At 42.5% G+C, this 21026-nt stretch overlaps 2 protein-coding genes across 8 annotated transcripts in view; both read left to right on the top strand.

Moving 5' to 3' along the window:
* Positions 1-21026, top strand: part of NFXL1 (nuclear transcription factor, X-box binding like 1) — a 65681-nt gene that overhangs the window by 39017 nt on the left and 5638 nt on the right. Inside the window, exon 22 of one of the 2 annotated variants that reach the window (XM_030947029.1) lies at positions 2856-3068. In XM_030947029.1, coding sequence (XP_030802889.1) covers positions 2856-3029 — 174 coding nt within the window. In that variant the 3' untranslated portion in view covers positions 3030-3068. Of the gene's footprint in view, positions 1-2855; positions 6103-21026 lie in introns of those variants that run through there. The other variant, XM_030947028.1, reaches the window with a different exon arrangement.
* The window catches only part of CORIN (corin, serine peptidase), a 120557-nt gene continuing 108147 nt past the window's right edge, over positions 8617-21026 (top strand). For 4 of the 6 annotated variants that reach the window (XM_030947027.1, XM_030947026.1, XM_030947024.1 and 1 more), the window contains exon 1: positions 8617-9082. In XM_030947027.1, coding sequence (XP_030802887.1) covers positions 8897-9082 — 186 coding nt within the window. In that variant the 5' untranslated portion in view covers positions 8617-8896. Of the gene's footprint in view, positions 9083-9387; positions 9612-21026 lie in introns of those variants that run through there. The other 2 variants (XM_030947025.1, XM_030947023.1) reach the window with 2 other exon arrangements.

Raw genomic sequence — 21026 nt, 5'->3', positions numbered from 1 at the left:
TCTTAAAACTATTTTGATTAATACTTCATTTAATGTTTTATATACAAATTAGTTACTGCTCTAGTAAGTCTGTGCATTTATATTTTGGTATTTGCTATATGTGGTAGCAACTTTTGCTAATACCATTTACAGATGGAATCACTTGTTTCTTAGTGGAAGAGATGGCTTGGCTAGGCTTCTTGTTGTGGCCCTAGCAGCCAATCTTTCCCTCTGCTTCTAATTCAGAGGCACCCTGTGAGGCCAGGGTTTTCACAACTGCTAGAGGTGGAAAAAAGATCAGCACTTTGATTATTTAACAACTCAGACCAAGCTCTGTCTGTTCCTCTCCATTGTAAAAGGTTTAGTTAAAATTTCAAGCTAACTGTTTAGAGTTTCAATACTGAAAGTTAGGGTCTTGAACCTGAAGTGTAATTTACTGAGTTGTAGGAAAGATTTATTTTCCCTTTTTTTGTGTCCAAAGAAAAAATTTTAACAGATCCTTATAAGTTAAATAGTGAAGTGTTCCCCTCCCCATTAATAAAAATATGTCCTCACTTTCAGTAAATACACTTTGTCACTGTTACTTGCATTCATTTAGCTACATTTTCCCATGGGAATGCTACTCCCTTCAGTGCAGAAAGAATATAGTGAACAACACCTGAAAGAACAAAATCCAGGGCCTGAGCAACACTGAGCTAGATGTTTTGAGTATACAGTTCAAATAAACACATGCCATTTTACTTGTAGTATGCGTATATACAAAGAAGTTAGGTTCTTATCTAAATAAAAACCCTAGGCTTGTTTAGCTTGAAAAGTTAAGCTTGTTTGAAGACTGTGCACAACCATTGCTTCAGAGGTCATTAAGGTGACACTTCAGAAATATGACAGTTACACAAAATCTGTACGTGGCTTTTCAAGGGTAATGATGACTTCTCTCTCATATTCTGTGCCCACAAATCTTTTTTCATTCTGTGTTTTTGGTTTTGTAAATTATATATTTATTTTTAGACAGGTTTTTGTAGAGTTCACTAGGAAAGCAATTCAATAGCTATTACATAATTTTGTTTGAGCCCTATATTTTAATTTAACTATTTCAATTCCTAGAGCTTTCTGCTTTTAAAATGTACTGATCACAAGTGTATAGTAACTATAGAAGCCCCAAATTTTACTTGAGTGTCTGTCACTCAAGTAAATGAAATACTGTCATGAAATACTGCCATGTTGTCTTTAAAACCATAAAAACTCCACCCTTGCCTCCAGATTTTGAATTTTGAAAAACTGTTTCATTAAAATACTTTGCTTTTCTAAGGGAGGATTAGCTAGTTGAGAGTAATCTTGTTTCAAATAGGCTGTGACTTTGTCTGAACTCTTCTCCCATATCAACAGAGAAGTGCCAACAATTTCTGCCTTTATTAGGTACAAAGGAATAGACATCAAAATAGGTCCCTTTCTCCTGCTAACAGTGGTATCTGGCTCAGGAAGGGAAGAGCTGCTTTGTGAAACTGACAAATATTTGCTGTCAGTGAAGGAAGACCAGACATCAGGCAACCTTGAGTTCTGAATGAAAATTTTAGTTACTGAACTACTACTCTGTCCATTTCCCAAAAGAGTCTTTTTCTTGTTTTTATAATGCACCTACTGTATTGTCTTAGTCCCTCTTCCTGGCAGCACTGCAGTTGTAGTCACACAGATTTATTTCCTCTCTGGCCAGGCTTTGTCTGTGTTCACTGTCCATGATTCCTCTGCTTCAGCTCAGTCTTGTGCCTTTTGCCCAGCCAGTCCTGCCTTGCTGCGCTCTGATACTCCCATCTCACTTCCTTTCACTCCATCTGGTTTCTCTGCTCCCTAGTGCCTTGTCCCAGGTTTTCTCTGGTAGCTAACAACTTGACCAAAAATCCAGGAAATCATCAGACTTTTTCTGACTTTAGTTGGTCTCAGGTCTTCCTAGCAATTAGATACCTTCTCATTGGAGCCTCATCCTAGTCTTCACTCTTTATTCTAGGCTGCCTAGTTCCAGTGTTATTTCAGCTTTGTACACTCAAGTGAGTTTTTTCTTTATCCTCGTGATGCTCTTTTAAAATAAATGTGGAGGGGGATGAGGAACAGGGATCAGAGATCCTATTGTTTATTCCAGACAGGACCCTGAAACTACCATTCTATGTTGGAAGCCTGGCATTCTTACTTTTACAATTGTTTTGCTCCATTTTTGGGCCTATAGGCATGTGCTTCCTACTGAAGGATATTATATACCTCTTACATTCATATGAGTGATTAAATGTTCAAGTTACAACACTTAACAAATAAAATATTCTTGTGTGTATCTAAGATTATGGCAATGAATCTAAAATTTAGTGACCATGCAAATATAAAGAATTGAGGGAAATAACATAGAGTTTTAGTTACTTATGTTTTTATTAATTTAGTTTTGGCAGAGTGCATCTTTATTACAAGGGAATGTCTTTGAAGATTTCAGCCTATGCCCTTATGGAAGTTGGTAAAATAGCTTAAATGCAAATGTGTTTTTTAATTGAAAAAAAAGTATTTTTAACATATTTCATGGAAATAACATTATTTTTAGCTTAATATTTTCAGCCTGAGTTAAAAAACTGAGCATGCAAAACTTCAGTTGGCTGCATTTTTGGCAATGTTTTTATAGGAAACTAAACAATGGTTTAATACTTGAAAGCAGTGTGCTTTGTACCTGTGGGATGTAGTGCCAATCTATGGGTGTAGTACACATCTGTGAGATGTGTAACTTCTCCTGGCTGACAGTTACTTCTATTGAATGTTACTTGGTAATGTTATTTAAAACCTTCATATTTCCTTGTTTTTAATTCTGATACAAATGTCAACTACCTATGGTTCTCTTTATTTAGGCTGAACTGGAAGCTTTTGAAAACAGATTAAAAGGGCGAAGAAAGAATAAGAGAAGAAAGGATGAGGTAGAAGTTGAACAATCATCGTGGCAAAAGTACAAGAACTTCATTATGCTGCCAGTGTTCGGAGTTGCTGTTGTGATGGTTGCATGGCTCATGGTCTACAATGACTGAAAACAACACAATATTTCATATACCTCAGTTGGACTTTAGGTAGCTATTATTCCTACAACGTTAGTCTGTGAGTAACAGAACTTAATAAGCATAGATTATGTATGTATACTCTTTGCTAAGAAAAACGTAGAGGAGAAAAGGAATGTCACCTTTTGTGTTATTACATTCACAGCACAAAACTGAAGTCAGACACCAAAAGTAATAGTAGATTCTAGTCTACACTGAAGTGTTGATAGTTTGACTGGGATTTGTTAACATCTCTTCTATTATTCTGTTATTTTTCCTTGTCTCCATTTCATAATATTAAGAATAGCTTAGTATAAAATGGTTTATTGAATATATGTTTCCTGTAAAATCAGCTTAGCTGTTTATTGAAGGTTAGTGTTCTTATGCTCATCTTTATTGTATCACACAATAATTCTATGCTTCACACCAGTTTTAATTATGGCAACTAACAGGGAACCTGGGGTCACTTAGGCTTGCGTATTCTGGGGACTTGTTCAGAGCTTTGTTAGATAAAGGAAATGTAAACTATCTTTCAATTCAGCTGTATCACAAACAAAACAGTGCCCTTCCCCCCTTACAAACGGTGGGGTTTGCTTTTTTGTTGTTTCACCCTGCCCCTTCCCACCCTTGTTTCCTCAAAATTGAACTAACTGAAAAGTTCCTTTAGTGGACAGATGCATATGCGGAACATGGATGTCAAGAAGTTTCAGGCTACAAGGCTGCATTCTCACTGTTGCCCCAACTGCCAGCAGCAGAAAAACAATTTGAAATTAAACTTAAGAGTATCAATTGACTATTCGTATGGATAAATGTCAGAGTTGGATATTTGCACAGGTGTGCAAAAATGTAATTGGGCAGTGTAACAATACAGTAATATGATGTTCTGAAGCCGCTTGATGCTTGGTAGTCACATTTAAACCTTCTAGCTAAACTTCCAAATGTTTAAATATTTTCTTCCTGACACTTGTGAATACCTTGCTTTAGGTTATCAGTATTGGTGGGTAGAACTGGAAGGTTTTTATCTGGCTTCAGGATTATCAGAGAGGCTATGTAGTCTCAGCTGAGAGACTGCAAGTTCAGTTCAGGAATGGGGAAATGAGAAAGCTGAATTTTCAAACCTCTGCTAGAAACTTTTTGCTGATACTTGAGCATTGCAGGTTACTGCAAAGTGATTACAAGCTCCTGCAAAAAATGGGGTGCATGGCCAACAGGTATTAGTATTATACCCTTGTAATTCAGGCATATAATTTAATCACAAATCCTACAAAAGCAGTGGGACCATATGTATGAGTTAGCAGAAAACATTGCAGTTTGCTTGAAAGCTCTTTTGGTTGATTTTGACTTAATTGTGAAGGGACCCAGTATTAATTTGAACAGATATCCAATTGTAATTCTGATTCAGCAGCAAGAGAATAAAATAGAAAAGCTGCAAAAAGGCAGAAGCTTTTGATTACATAGGTTAAGAAAACAGATAAAATTAGTTTCTTTTCAGTTTTTCACAGAAGTTTGGTGAATGAGGAGAAAGGTAGGGAAAACTTGGCAATATTTAGCATGGATTGATGCTATTCTATAGTACTTTGGTTGTAAATTAAATTTTAGAGATGCATATTACTTATGTGTCAGACCATTAGTATTTAAAGCTGTAGAATTAATTGAAATTGCACTGTGCAAAATGGCATCTCCGTTGAATTTCTTATTTGTCAAGTATAAAAGGTAAACATTGTTTCATATTGTTGCTTTAACTTTTTTCTATCATATTAATGCTTGGAAGATAATTTCAGATATGTTTAACAAGAGTGAGGTGATGCTATTCTATTGTGACTGCATATGTCAGTAACTTTTCTGTCACTAAGGAAAAAGGAGAGGTATTTTTGTTCAGATGAAGTAAAATGTGATGGTTTATCCAAAGGTACAAAAATATATCATTCTGGCTGAAATATGGAAATCAACATGAATGAGAACTTTGTGGAAACAGCTTTTATCTTGTATGACTATCACTAATTTTTTTTATTTACTGCTAGCTTTAAAATAATTAAAATGGAAAGTTTATCCTTGCTTCTACAGCAAAGAGAAGAAACCTCTCTCTAGTGAGTTATACTAATTAAATGCAGTTACTAGATGTTTGAAGAAGTTCTTAGTATTCTTTTCTGCATATTTGTGGGAAATACTGGAGAGGAAGAGGCTTCTCATTGATCATCTTCATTAAAGATTGCCATGATTTTTTACTATACAAATTCATTCTGTTCATAGAAAGGTGTGTGTGAGTGGGCGTATTCCCTTTCTTAAAGGATTTGTATCTCTTCTGAATCTTGCATATGCAAGGCATACCTATTTTTGAAATTTTATTCAAAATAGTTCTGTATATCTTATCCAACCATCTGAGTCATTTGCACTCTGTTGGTCTGCCTGCTGAACCAGATATTTATTTCTTGGCATAAAAAAAGTATGGGGGTTCAAGCAATCTGCAGTTTAATAAATCAGTATGTTTTTGTTTGTTTCTTTAAAATATTTTTACAGTTAATATTTTGTCTTTCTTTGGTTGGAGCTCCGTGTTGTCAACAACCTTTGAAGGAAAAGATACAGATAAAATCACCTTTTATTCAATATTAATGAAAGATGGTAATTTTAGAAAAGAAATTTTGAACTGAATGTAGGGTTTGGTAGCAATTTCTATGTAATGTGCTGTTACATAATGTAATGAGCAAATATTTTTAATGTTAACAGCTTACAAAAAAATGCATATTGATCAGTATACATTAAAACAAATTATGTAATCAGACCTGCTGTTGAAGGGAAATTACAGTAATAGAAGCCTGATGATGACTTAACATGAAGAATATTTAGGTATGTGTAAAATGAAAAAACTTGTGGCTTTTCCTGATTCTGGATGCATTGTGATGAAAATGTATCCTTCCATTGAGCCAAGGTTTTTACATCTGTTCAGTATGTTTGAGATTGGAAACTCCTAGGGCAAGTTTTTTCCCTGTAACAGTATCAATCCATTGTGTGTGTTAATTTAATGTAAAAACCAAGTCAGACAATAAATATATCAAAAACAACTTGAAAATTTGTTTGTTCTCAAAGACTGGTGTAGTGAAGCAGCAGACTTCCCAGGTAATGATGACTGACACACTGCAGCCCAAGATTTAGGTATGCTTTCTGCCCCCTTCTCTGGTAGTGATAATTCTTCCTTCTCAGAGGAATGCTGAAATTATGTAATTGTGTTTCTTCATGTTACTACTCTGACAAAATTGTGAAAATGGGTTGGGGAAGTTGTTTAAGGTGAAACAAATGGGAATGGAGTTGGTAGATTTTTTTGGCCTCACAGGGAGAAATATAGCTGATTTATTAGACATTTGTGCTGACCTTAACTACTAGAGAAAGAAATGGTACTAAGCAGATAGCACCAAAATTTGTACATAAAAGCATCTATGTTTGATTGTGGCTTTAAAGCAGTGAACTCTGAGTTTGTCATCTCAGTAGTAGTTCAGGCTCCAAAACGTATCTGTCCTGTGCCAGCTTTCTCTGAGTGATGGGCTTGTGTGTTGTGAGGTTAGAGCACAGAGATGCTTGGTCTGAAGTGTGTTTCAGTGCCAGGCAGTGAGAGCTTGATGTGTGTGCTTTAGGTTGGAGCATTCTTGTTTGGACACACATGAACAGGGTCATGTGTGGCCCTGTTCTCATTTTCATTTAGTTTTGATATCCCTCTTCTGCTGGGGTTGCATCCTGTTACCAGTTGTTATCTATGAGCATTTCAATTGCTCCCTTTCCTTTCTTCATGAATATATTTGTATTCCTGTCTGCTCTTATTCAAGTAAATTAGTCAGTTGCCTTAGAGAATTAGAAAATTAAGAACCTGTCGTGTCTTGAATTTCCTAGGAAAAGAAATGCAAGGTAAAAATTAGGGGAAAAATCAAATTAAGTCAAATTAATTATAAGATAATGAGATATACTTCTTTCCACAAAGATGGAAAGATGGTTAGATGTTAATGAATTATTTGAACACTGCATTACAATGTCTACATGCCGTGCTACCAGAAAACAATTCTGTGGTATGGATAGTGTATGAATATGACCTGTGACACATCAAACTCAGCTGTAAGGTAGGCTAAACAGCAGCTGTGTAGGAATAAGTCATGCTCTGAGGGAACTGTGGCTTCATTCAACCAAGCATTATTTATGCTAAATGTTGCTCATGCAGTGATTTCCATAAAATCACCAACAAAACCAGAACTCAGGCTTTCTTTGTATGCTGCTGAATCTTGTTGTGAAACTCCAGTTTCAGTGGCACTCCTATTGGAGGAAATTAGTTTGAGATTAAGAGTCAAGACTGGCTTGGGGTTTGGAATTCACAGTTCTCCAGCTGAAGCCATCCTCAGCCAAGGCCAAGCTGGCTTTGCAGTCTGAGTCATGTACTGCACCTCTTAGATACACATTGTCATTTACTGTTATTAGAGTTTTGACAGGGTTACCTAATCTCTGTAATGAATCACAAATTATGGTTTGATTCTGGCATTACAGCACAAAATATTTGTTATTTTGCATAAATGGTCTTTCTTTTCTCTCTTTCCATGCTTTTCCTATTTTTGGTGCAATTGTTTTAAAACCACCACTGTTTTCCTGCAGATGCTGGAGGTTGGTTTGGAGAGATGTTTGGTTGGTTAGGTAAAAGGTGCAGCACTGAGTTACCATGAGCAGAAGCCTCTAAGTACATTGGCACTCCAGAAGCATAGAGAACACTGTCTGCACCATAACGTTTGCACACAAGGTAACAGGGCCTAAATCTGAAGGTACAGAAATACAGGTATGGAAAAGAAACTGAAAAAAAAATGCTAAGCATCTTGTTTATTATTTAAATATAAGCATATATAACATCATGTGTTTTTATTTACAAATGTAAACACTGTGATGAGGAGTATCACCCTCACTGATTGTCAAGAGTGCTGACAGGGCTGGAAGCCATATTCATAGAGAGGTGGTGGTTCACATTTTCTTGGGAGTTTTCTGATTTACATTTAGAATGATAGCATTTCAGAAGTACTAAATCATACACAGGAAAAAATGGAAGCCTTTCTGGTTTACAGATGTCATCTCAGAACCTGGCAGTAGTCCCTGTGACTCTTGGAAGAGTCCTGAACTGTTTCTATTCTGGTAGCACACACTTCTGCCCATTTTGTACTTATTGTTTTGCCTTTTGTCCTGTTGACTTTATTGTTCTTGGATAGTATTGGTGAGCTCTGTTGTGTGCACAGACCAGGGCTTCAGTCAGACTTGACATCTTTGAATACAAACACAGGGCAAGGGGACAAATAGATCAAATGCAGGTCTTAAAAGCTGGTATCTCATGGGGGTAGGACATTTGCTCTGTCATTTGCAGCTTCAGCTTGGCTCTTGGCCTGAGAATTTTGCTTCAATAGATATGCAACAACCAGCACATCCCTCCAGCTCCGGATCGTTAGGGCCGGTCAGGACCAGGACCGGCGTGGGGACAAGGGGTAACGCTGTCGGGTCGCCGCTCTTCTCCCGCGCAGCGCTTCCTCGCAGGGGAGGGACGGGGCACGGCAGGCTTGTCGCCAGGGTGCTGGGACCGGAGCTTTCCTGCGGGGAACGAGCTGGGGAAACGTGTCGTTGGCTCCGGGAGGTTCCTCCTGCTGGAGCTCTTTCCCCTCCGCTTCTGCGGTGCCAGCGCCTCTTTCAGCTCTCTTTGGAGCGTTAGAAGCCGGGCTGCGACAGACCAGCCGCTGTGCTACAGAGGGAAGCGTCGCAGTCCCTGCAGGCGCGAAACTCTCCGTCCCTGGGCTGAAAGGAAAGCCTTTGCCGGACCGTAACGTAAAATAAAGCGCAGGGAAGTCCACCCGCGGATGAATGAAGGGATACGGGAGTCTGGCCCACGCTTGCCAATCTCCGCTCTGAACTCTGCGCCTCGACTCGGTGGGCCGAGAGCGCCCGCAGGTCCGTGCGCTGGGCTGGCTTCTTATCGCTTCAGCCGCAAGTGCGCGTCCGGGCGGCCCGGGGGCCAGGGCGCGGCGGAGCCCCGGCGAGCCAAGGTAAAGGGGTGCGAGGGGCGAGCCCCGCGGGTTCTTGCCCCTTACATCATCTTTGATTCAGGCTTGTCTTGCTACCTGAAGCCCTTCGCAGCGTGACGAGGCGTCCCTTAACCGGATGGGGGAATGGGGAGGGGCGCAAAACCTGTGCCCACTCCATCCGCCCTCCCTGGGGGATGGCTTTAGGGTGAAATTAGCAAGTGGGCTGTCTCTCAGCGTGTCCCCAAGGGGTAGAGCCTTGTGTGCGAAAGGGGTGGGGATGTGGCTCTTTCTCGCGGAGGTTTATTATTATTGGGTGGAAGAGCGGGGAGGGGGGAGTCTGCAGAGCAGACAAAATGCGAAGCCCTCCTCGCAAGTGTGTCTGTGCAGGAGGCGGGTGGACGCGGTTCGTCGGAGACCGAGGTAGGGAACGGTGAGGGGGCGGCCAAAGTGGAGAGGGGTCAGCAGCAGCCAGAGCATGCTCTCCACACAACAGTTCCCTGCCCTGCCTGCGGAGGAGGAGCGCTACCGGCAGGTCCTCTCCGCCAGCCGGGTAAGGCGAACCTCGGGGCGCTCCCCTCCTCGCGGGGGGCCGCCTGGGGACCGCGGGCCGGGGGCCTGGGAGGGCGGGTGGCTCCGCCGCTCGGTGACCCCCGGGCTGCGGGCGGGGGCAGCGCGCTCAGGGGACACCTCCGGCCTCAGCCGGCCCAGGGGCAGTTCCCGTGTGCGGCGCGCAGCCTGCGCTGCCGCCGCGGGGCTGAGCGGTAGGGTGCTCGGGCAGGCGGAGGAGGAGCCCTCGCCGAGCTGTTGTAGCGAGAATGGACCCGTGGCTCAAAGGCAGGAACGGGGCCCTTTCCCCCGGAGGGGCGGCCTAGGGGACGGCCGGGGACAAGTGACCTGCCGCGCCCAACCTGCCGCGATGGGGCCGTCCTGGAGCGCTCCTGTGTCTAAACTTGCGGGGACGCGCCGGGGACGGCCACGTTCAGAGGCAGCAGGTGAGCCGCAGCCAAGAAGCGCTCGTTGTCGGCGTCTCAGGGAGACCGAGCGGCCCCCTCGACCCGCTTTTCTCACCAAGCGCGGAAGATCAGCGGGGCTGCTGTGCCCGGTAAATGCTCTGCCGCTGGAAGGAGTGGAGAGTTGTTCGAATCCGACAACAGGTCCGGCCAGGATTTGCAGGAGCGAAGTTTAGGCTTAACCTCTGTCAGGGCTGTCATGGCAGCTCCATCGGGGGCTGGGCTCCCGGGGAACCGATGCACCCTGACTCCGGCGCGGTAGTTGTCCCCCGACATGAGCGGTACCTGGCTTTATCCTTGCGTCGGTGCATCTTGCGGTCGGGTAGAGGGACCCCGAGCCCCCTCCCACGGCTGTCCGGCGGGATGGTACCGCTGACCGTCAGGAGGTGATCCTGTACAGGGTCACAGAGGGGGCACTTAATCCTTCCAGGGAGAGCCAGCCTGTGTGCTTGCAAGTGTCCGGAGGAGATAGCGCAGGTGTGGCGTGGGCAGTCTCGCAGCACACACCTGTGGGAGGGGTGAGAGAGTCGGCCGCCCTTATGGGAGAGGCTGCATAAGAGAGGGCGAGAGGGAACCTGCAGGAGGTGGCTGCTGCGCTAGTGCGAGCTCGGAGGGTGAGTCCCCTGAGCCTGCCCTTCCCTCCGCTGGCCGGGGCGCAGGTGTCTCCCCGGTGTCCCCGGCGCGGGTGCGCTGTCAGAGGGGCGGGCACGGCGGAGGCCGCAGCTCTACAGCGGGGAGCCCACGGCGAGCGAGCGGCAGCGTCCGCAGGGAGGGACCGGCTGCCCTCGCCCTCCGCCGCCCGGAGGGACCGGCGAGGGCCGCGCCGGAGTGCTGAGCCTGATGAGTGGCACTTGCGGAGAGGGCGACGGAGCTTCTCGCAGTGTCACACCGATCGTACGCGACCGAAATGCCACAGCAGGGGGTTTGACAAGTTTATAAACACGGCAGTATACTTCAGTAGTATCATTGCTCCACTTGATTTAAAATGCAGTTCTTGGATGCATTTCATGGGAGGCAGTTAATTAATTAACTTAATTTACTAGCAGTCTGGTTGCAATTATGAAACTCTGAAGTGAAATCAAATATCTAGAGCCTTTAATGCATTCACAGGATCTCTTGGGAAGTTTTGGCTTTCAGCAGTAAGAGTGTAGTAGTAGATTTTTCCATATGGGTACGTACACCCTTCCTGTGTTCCTAAAAGAGGGACCAGTCAGCAGACTAAATTCTTTTGTTTGTTTTTGTAATGGATGCTCTAGTTGGAGATCTCTGTTATAAGCTTCTTGGGTGCTGTGGCACATGAATGAATGAATGTTTCACTGAGATAGTCCAAACAGGAAAGTTGTAATACAAGAAATTAGAGAACTACTCTGCCTATAAATGCTGGTGGTATCCCCAGAGGACCTTGGACATCTAGGTTCTGTGGAAAGATGGGGACTCCTCCAGCTGAACAAAGGAATCCTAAACAGTGTTTAAACCTCTTTTAGAAATTAAATGCTCATGACTTTATTTCCCTCCTCCAAAGGCCATTTATGAAGTACCCCAACAGGCAGATCTTTCTGCCTGTGGAGAAGCCTGGCCCTCCAACCCCACATATAATCCTCCCTCAGCATGCATTTTTAAGGAAGCCACCAGCACTTATCCTCCTGAGAAGGCTCTCCTGGTGGTGAGCCAGGCAGTACAGGATGCTTTCCCATGTTGGAGGAGCTTGCTTGTGCTTTTAGTATCTCATGAGGCCATCAGGACAAAATACTGTTTTTACTGAGTCTTTTGGAGCTGGAGCTATAAAATGCTGAAGAAAAAATTCACTTCCTTTCCATAAGTCTTAGTTGGCACTCAACTGTATGCAGATAACTGGAATGTCCAGTGAATTAAAAGTATTGTATGTGGATGGTTGGAAATGTGTCATGATTGGAGGTGTTCTATAAAATGTGCACAGGGCAATTTTATATATCTCTGTTATTGTTTGGCTGTTAATTATGTATTAGATGATGTCTGCAGATACAAGTCAAAGCCAGGACTGTTAACAGTGCCAGTAATTATTTTAAAATGTGGGCTTACTTGAATGTAGGAGTTGCTCTTTTTTAAATTTTTCTTTTCCTGCTAAGCTGATATGCATGTTTAGGTCTTAGCACTCAGCTCCCTTGAGGAACATTACTGACCTGGCATTGTATTAAGCCCATGTATTGCCAGACACATAATTTCTTGTCATTAGTCGCACAGCCAGACAAGGAATATGTGCAGAGGCTGAGGTGGATAAGCACCTAGACAGAAATCTCATTTGTCAGAAGGAGAATGGTCCTTTCAATTGAAGGTGAAACAGGCAAGGGAATTTTGGGATTGTTGTATCTGTCAAAGAAATCCAGCAGCTCCTGCTCAACTGCTCTAACCAACAAATGGTGAACTGTAAACAAACCCTTTGTTCACAAGCAGGAAGACAGAACTTCAGTGTGGCTAAGTGGATGTTTGAACTCTGTCAATCTTTGCCATGCTGAGGTCCAGCAGATTCAGGTCATCCCAATCCAGGAGACACAATATAAGCACTACTGGTACTTCCTTAAGAAATGGGAGCTGTGGATTCGACCTGACCTGGACTGGGAAGCCCTGGGTACCAGGTTATGTGCTTTCAGGCTGAACACATCATGCTGTTAGGCAGTTACATACGCTGGCACTATCTCCTAGTGTGGTCAGGTTTTAAAAGACGGTGGTTGTAGCTCATTGTGTGGGAAGAGTCCTGTCAGCATGTCAGGCATCCTTAGCAAGTGCTTACAAGGCCAGATGAATGTCTTGTTTCTGAATGCCAGCCAGGGTTTGGCAGGGGTGGATATCAGGCCACTTGCAGCAGGGCAGTTTTAGACTTGCACATGCAGCTTAGGCCCTTTCAAATGTGGCTGCCAGACACCTCCTGATACCTAAATGCCTTCAGGATGAAGCAGCTAAGTAAGCAGCAGGGCTTGAGGGGGGCAGTGTGATTACAGTTTAAATACTGATGCTTGTAATCTGTCCCAGTCTCTTTCCCTACTGAAAAGAAACGGACCTCATAAGTGGCAGGCTGGGTACATAGAGTTCTCCAGTGCCAGGAGAGAAGGGTAGGTGATAACCTGCTGTGAAGTGATGGATTGTCATAGTGGGAGAAAGAAAGCTTACATCCTCTTTGCAAAAGTCTTCCCACTCATGAAGTGACTGAAGACAGTATCCAGATAGCTGCAGCCTGACTATTCTCATTGCCTCTCAATTGTTAATTCTCTTGGCCTTCCGCAGTCAGTTGTTGCCTTGTGTGCAGTTTCACCTACAACTGTCCTGGGCCTCACTCTGGGTGCCAGGGTCTGGGAGCCCCCCCTCCATTTGCTGGGACTGCAGGGAGTGGGGTGGCCCTCGCTCCCCGAGAGGCTGCAGGAGTTAAAGTGGGGGCAAAGAGGGAAGGTCTCTCGGCAGCAGCCCCCGTGTGCAGCGGGCTGTCCCCGTGTCCAGCGGGCTGTCCCCTCTCCCGGCCGCTGTGGCCTTGCCCGGCTGTGCTGAGGGGCGAAGGGATGGCTGCTCCTGGGTGCCTCTCGCAGTCCGCAGCCCCGCGCCAGAAGAATACGATGCCGATCGCATCCTTTCCCTCAGTCCCCCGCCCTCTATAAATAACTCTGGCTGAGCTGACCTGTCAGATTCCCCCGGCAGAGCGGATCCCCTGACCCGGGCCGCCTGCAGTGGAAAGTCTGAATGCAAAACATACCGCAGTAAAAATAGAGCTGCCGGGGAGCCCCGCCGGCAGGTCCCGGCGGCTTTCGGTGCCGCACCGGGCCCCGGCTCCCGCTGTCCCCTGGGCGCTCCCGTCAGCACTGAGAGCTCCCCCGCTCCTAAATCTGTGGACACTTTAATGCCCCAGTGGTGAATGCTTTTGTCGCTGTCAGATGGAAGCATAATTCATTTTTGCTGTGGAACAGATAATTCCAACTGGCGTTTTAATTTCGACTTGCCTTTCTAACCAGCAAAGATGAAAGAAATACAAAAAATGGTTAATTTCCTAAATGTAAAAATAATAACGAGATGACTGTCAAGCAAGAGATTCTCATTTCAAAAAGAGGTGAGAATGTTGCTACCTCTGAAGTCTGAATTAGATTCCATCCTGTGCCTACCTTGTGCGGACAGCTGCTCCCCTGAAGGGATAGATGTTCCTTGGCTATGGTTTCTAGACATTATAATTTAAAGCAGTGCTTGTAACTAAATTGTGCATCTATTATTTCTGGTTGTTTTACCTGTGAAACTTGAATATCTGGGGGTTAAAGCCAGCAACAGACACCAGAAAATGCTGTCTGATGCTGCTGGTTCATCCATGTCTCAGTTGCTGGCCCTCAGTGCCCTTTGGGCAGCCAACTCTAGGGGTGGTGGTGGCTTGGCCTCGGCCCACAGCCAAGATTTTAAAGATTTTTTAAATATTTTATTTCCATCCCACATGGCCACTTGCTCTCTCCCTAGCCCATCCTATGGGATGGGGAAGAAAACAAAGAATGAGAAATCTCATGGGTCAAGATAAAGGCGGGGAGATCCCTTCATGATTACCATCATGGGCAAAATAGACTCGAGTGGAGTAAATTAGTTTATTACTGATTAATACATATTGACTGACTCAGATATTGTGACACAAAAACAAAAAATGAAGCAAGCATTAAAACCTTTCAGGAAGACACCTCTCACTTCTCAGACCTCTCAGCTTCCCTCCAGACTCCTCTCCTTCCCCCTTGTTATTGCTACAGATGGCACTCAGTCCCTTCAGTGAGGCCATGAACAGTGCAGGGAAGGACTGCTCCTACTCCTTGTTCTTACTCATCCTCTGCTCTGGTGTGGATCCTCTGTGGGCTGCAGTCCTTTTGGGAGTATTTGCTCTACCATGGAGCATGTACTTCTCTGACCTTGGTGTTTCCTCTGCTGTATCTCATTCTTCTCCTGCTTCTCTGCCTGTGTGGTGCGTGTGCCCTTTCTTAAATACTTTTTCACAGAGGCACCACCAACTTGGTTGATGGGCTCAGCTGTGTCCTGTGGTGTGGATCCAGGTGGAACTAGGCATATCTGGCACACAACAGCTCCTGCTCTCTTCTCAAGGAGGCAAAACTTGCAGTGCAGTCTCCCTGCTGCCAGCAGCTTGCCACCTGCATAGATGTCCATGTAATTGGGACACAAGTGGTCGCTGGGTTACTGACCAGAGTAGCAGCATTGCCTCTGTGGTTTTCTGCTTCCCTGTCCCTCTTCTCCTGTCCCCAAATCATGAAGGAATGAGAATAATCCAGCCATCTTTCTGTTCCTTTTGATCATTTCTGTCATTAGAATGGAACCTTTGCATAATCTGCTTGTTTGGGTGCCACACAGTTTACAGTTCTCTGGGTTTTTTTTGAGTTGTTTCCAGCATAAGGTAGCTTTTTAGCACTTTGACCTCTGCAAACTGAATAGAGGCTGAAAATCAGATACTGACAGAGCTGCTTTTGAATGGTGAAGTTTGTGCTGTGATGTTTCAGGTGCTGCTCCTGGGGGACAGCTCCTGTAAGTCTGTCAGAAAAAAGACTGTCAGGTTGCATTGCTTTCAGATGCTCTTGTAAGCTACTGCTCTTCTAGAATTCCAAGGCCAATTTTTTCTTGCAAAAGAAGTATTTTGTATATTGAACATTTAATTGATCTTCACCTAGTTCTTTAAGGGATAGGAAGTGAAGGTAGAGTTTCCTTTTTTTTAGGACTGCATCAAATTTCATCTACTCCAATTCATGTGCTGTAGTTCAGGGTCATTCCAATATTCAGTGTATGGTGCTCTTGCTTGGGACTGGTTGGTGATTGTCAAAAGTCTGTCTTTCCCTTCTTCCCTTCCTAAAACATGCAACACTCAGTTCTGCCATATACAGGACCCGGTGTTTTATAAACTAATGTGCTAGAATCTTTCAGAACTGATTTGTTTGATGCCAGAGAGAGATTTCACTTGGCAGTGATTTAGCAGTAGTAGTAACTGCCTAGAGCAATTCCTATTACTGTTCATCACCTCAAAAGAACTCCTAGTTTCAAAATAGCCTATACTGTCACTCTAATATTATTGAAAATTTCTTGATAACATCAAAGATTCAGGAAACATTTCCTAAGGAAAGAGACTCTCATTTCCCCCCTGTTTTGCCTCTGAGTGAAGCAGTGAGAAATTGCTTATGTGCTCCTTGCATTGTTCCTCTCACTAGTGATTTCAGAAAGCAGCCAGGTCTTTTCTCTTGGAAATAAAACCTCTGGTAGGTAGCATTGAGGAGTTTTCCATCCCACATCTCTGAGTCCTGCAGCTCTGCATGGATGTGATAGTCCAGCAGATAGCAGTAATACACAATCATGTTTTCTCCTGACTACTGTGGGACAGTGGAGCAACATGGACATATTTTCCATTGCTGCTGCTTTTGCTATCAAATTTTTTACTGGGTGGATTATTTTGCCTGTGGTAAAGTTGTCCTGAAACCAGTGGCACCTGGAGATTATTGAAGCAGCACAGGCTATGTTTCTCAGGCTTTTCCCAGCCTTCTGCATTTTCACATCTCCAGGAAGAAACACAGACTGCTGAGCCCATCTCACCTTAACACCCTTTCCTTTTTTGCCATGAGTGACAGATGTTGCTGAGAGATACTTTATTGTTTGAAAAAGCTAGTTCTGTGCATCTGCAAATATTGCCAAAATGGATAATATATCTGAAAGAGTATTAGGAACTGTAGAGTAAGTAGCTATCTTTCTTTTTCTTTTTTTCTTACATTGCCTTTCAATATGCAGCAACTACATAACAGAAGAATTATGTAGTAAATGCCTTTTCATAAGCTTCGTTTTGTCCCTGCTCAGCCATTTTAAGGGTGTTAGCTTAAATAATTTGAAGTGCATGTAGAAAAGCCTGGAAAGGAAGTCTGAAATTATGATTGAATGTGTTTAGAAGTTGTTAACAAATCCTTTTCCCTATAAAGTGAGAGATTGGGAATAGTGTTGATGGTATGAGATGGTTTGGATGGTTTGAGACTCCAGATGGTTTTCATTTGCTTTTTCCTTATCATAGATGGGATTATTCTATGACTCTTGGAGTTTTTCAAAGAAAATGTGAATGGAAGGAAATCTGACAACTGTTCTAGGGATGACAAATTGAATATTTCTAGCCATAAATACAGTAGAATTTTTATTATTTGATGAAATAATCAGATTGTTATTGTCTCAGTGACTTAGATGGATGTTTTTATCCCGTAAATCTTTATGTGAGCCATAAAGCTTAATTATTATATCAAAGTCCTAGTCAAATATATACACCAATGTAAGTGCCTTGTTAACCCACTTGATCTTTTCTGCATTGGCTCATTTCTTTTGTAAGTTCAGCAATATTGGATAGGTTTAATCTCTAGTCACCTCTCCAGTTATTTCTGTCTCAATGTCCTGGTAGTTAAAAAAAATATTCTTCTCTTTCTTTATTTTCTTTTAGTGAAGCAAAATGTTCAAAGATGACATGTTTCTGAACAAAGTGGTACCCTACTGAAAAATGAATGAGTCACCTCTAAATTTTTTAGGTGGTAGGTGTCCTGGTTTAGGGCAAATTTGGTAGAGAATCTCCAAAGGGGCCCCTCCAGAAAGCAAACCCACATGGCCCCTGCCCCCAACTGGTTCAGGAAGAATTCCTCAGAAAGAAGTGGAAAGAACCTGTTTATTTAACAGGCACAGCACCCGCCAGCACACAAAATGAACGATACCGGATGATACCACTCAGAAAAAGATGACAAATTCAGAATCTTTCTCAGGGGGTGGTCGCTCTGTTCTCAGACCCTCCGGCGCTGGGGCAGCTGCTGCAGGCCACACGGTGTAAACTTGGTGTTCCCAGGTCCCAGTCTGGAGCAGGTTCGAGATGGTCAGAAAAAGGAAAGGAGAAACAGTCCAGGAAGAAATTTGGACTGTTTAGCTAAACTAGCTAATGAGCAGAAGCAAAAAGCAAGCAGAAGTGAAGCAGAAGCAGGAGCGAGAGAGCAAGGCAAAAAGAAAAAGCAAAAAAAAAGCGAAAGCAACCCTATGCACTGTCCGTCTCTGTGTCCTAGATAAGAAAAACCCAAACAAAACTTTCACTCTTCAAAGCCAGTCTTAAAGGCACAGAACATAATATCCCACAGAAACAGAACATATGAATGGGGATACAAGCATCATAACGTCACCCTAGGACAGTAGGTTATCAACCTTTGTGACATTGTGTAACCCCATTTTCATCTTTTGGAGGAGGTCAAATAAAAATCCAGCTATTCTGAACAGATAAGGCTTTGCTTTGACACTAAATCAAATCCTTTCCTTTGATTGATATTACTGTTGGCCTTATCTTTGGTCCAAGGGTTAGTATCTTTTAAAATCATAATTCAGAAAAAAATCGGTAAAGTTAACATTATACATTCAAATTCTAAATTTTAATTTCTTCTAGGTAGATGTTTATAGTTGAAGAATAATTATGCATTTTTAATGAAAAAATTATTAAAATGCATCAAAAATAAAGAGACAAATACTTTTAAAAAGATTCCTGCAATTTTTTAGCTTGCATTCTAATTTACCATCTAGTTAATCTAATTGAAAGCTTCTGATTTCAAATGGGCTTAGCAATTGCATAATCAGCAATAGGCATTGCACAGAGGGTTAAACCTACTGATGAGGCATTAACAGGAAAAAAGGTGTGGGGTGGGACTTCTGATGGCATTTCTACATAGGCAGTGAGTGACTGATACACTGAATGTGAGCCACAGGACAGGCAGGATTTCCTTTTGCCCTTTCTATTTTTCCAGGCTTGAAAGATTCTTCTAAGAGGAAGTTTTCCACTAACAGTATCCCTCCACCCCCTCAAAATGGTTTTGTTTTTTTCCAATTTTTTTATTGTCAGAAAGTAGACCACTAAGATTTTTCTGTGGGTTTTTTTTTTTATGGTTTTCAAATTTGCCTTTCTTACGCTAATGGCTCTTCTGCAGACATCTGCTCATTGAATTCCCAGCTAGGCAGGAACCTGAAGAGGGTACTGTGTTACTTACTCCCTGCTTGCTGGGTTGTGATTGTCAGCAGTGTGTAGCCAGAGGCTTGCCATCGCTGTTCAGAGTGCTTAGCTCAATGCAATGAACATCTGGGTAGTCAGGAAAGCATTAGAATAGTCTCTCTGTGTGTTCAGAAAAACAGCACGGCACTGTGGAAACTTCCATGCGTAATTTTTGCAAGCCGTAGCAACTTAAAGAAAGCTAAGAACCCCTAAAGCATGAATTCTGCATTAGCTAAATAGTACTTTCCCCAGAACAATTTCCCACTGCTTGTGCAAGTGGGCTGAATGGATGTTCGTGTTCTGGCACTGAGAAGTATCAGATAATGCTAACCATAGTCTAATCCTTAAAATTACTGCCTTTCATACATACTTCAGTTTTTAAAAAATCTTTGCTATCTTCCATATGTTTACTGAACCTTGCTCATTTTATGAGGAATGGCAGCATCACACATCTTTGCCACCAGCTGTGAGTAATAAAGAAGAGAACTTAGAAATGTAGTAAGTTTGCCATCAGCTGTACTATTTCCTAATCTGAACATTCTTGAGAATTCAACAAAGTTCCGTTGTAAATGTGGGAAGTATCCCCACAGTAGTTTTAACTTTACATCAGTGAAATGATAAATAATTGTAAATATGTACAATATATAACAAAGTATGTAAACAATTAGCATTTATGCCACAACAAAATCATTATTCAGCAGCACTTCTTTTTAAAAATGAAGGGACCACATCGTAAGAGTGATACTACTCTTCTCTAGTAATGATAAATATCCTTTTTTCCCTGTTTTCTAATTCAAATTTTGAAGACAGATTTGTACTGACTGTGTATGTTGGCTAATGGTGTGTCTAGTTCTTATTTACAATGAGATGGAGAACAGTTATTGATATCACACATGGAATCCATGAAAATCCTTTCTTTTCCACTTCCATCTTTTGCATGAGATGTTAAGCGTAGATTACCTGTAATAGAGAATCAAGGTCAGTAGTTTGCTTGTCAGTAGCTTTCTGATGTCTAAATAAAATATTTTTAGGGAGACCAATTATTAAATTATTTATGTTTATTTTGATGTCAAATAGATGTTTTTCAAAGTGCCTTTATAGTCCACTACATTGCCAGGATAGAACAGTGTATTCTTTCCCTGAAGAACTAGATGAGATGAGAATAAGCTCAGAACTCCAAACTTTCATGTTTATGATTCAGGCAAAAGAATCTGGCCTCTAGCACCAACCAAATACTTATTTTGGAAAGATGTGCCCAGCTTTATATGACATCTCCCTTAGTGAGATACTCTGTATTTTGGATTGATTAATTTCATGGAAGAGAAGGGAGGTCTGATCGTCAAAATGAACTTCTAATGGATTATGTGAGCAATTTGTATTTTGTCTGACGATATGGAATTCCCTGGGAGAAGTTACAAGATTACAGGAAACTTGAACTATCAGGAAAATAGTGCATTTTATTGGCAAATAACAACTTTGTGATGATAACATACTTTTCGTGTTTGCTGATTTGCTGTATGAAAAGGGTTGTTTGTTTGGATTTTTTTTCCTGCCTTCTGTATGAAAAGGTGTTTGTTTTTGGGTTTTTTTTTCTACTTTACTGCATGAGAAGTTTTTTCCCCCACTAAATGGCACTATTTCATTTTAGAATAACTATGACGCTACTGTTCTTCAATTTGTGTACTAGAATTTGGGTACTGCTTGTAAATGCAGACAAAAGCTGCTTAGTATCCAGTTTCTTATGCTACCTTTACATTCATTTGTCAGTGTCCATTTCAGTTTGGCTCTCTAATTCCTCTTAACACTGAAAATGAAATATTCTGCAAATTTTTGCCTATATGTGTTTTTAGCATGTGACTCTGTACCTCTGGAGGATTTATCTTACACTTTCTACTTGTTACAATGATTACTGAAGTATGATGTTATATTT

Source organism: Camarhynchus parvulus, chromosome 4 (assembly GCF_901933205.1).
Source record: "Camarhynchus parvulus chromosome 4, STF_HiC, whole genome shotgun sequence".
Classification (NCBI taxonomy): domain Eukaryota; kingdom Metazoa; phylum Chordata; class Aves; order Passeriformes; family Thraupidae; genus Camarhynchus; species Camarhynchus parvulus.
Note: the sequence above shows the minus strand (reverse complement) of the source record. Positions and strands in the feature narration are given on the sequence as shown.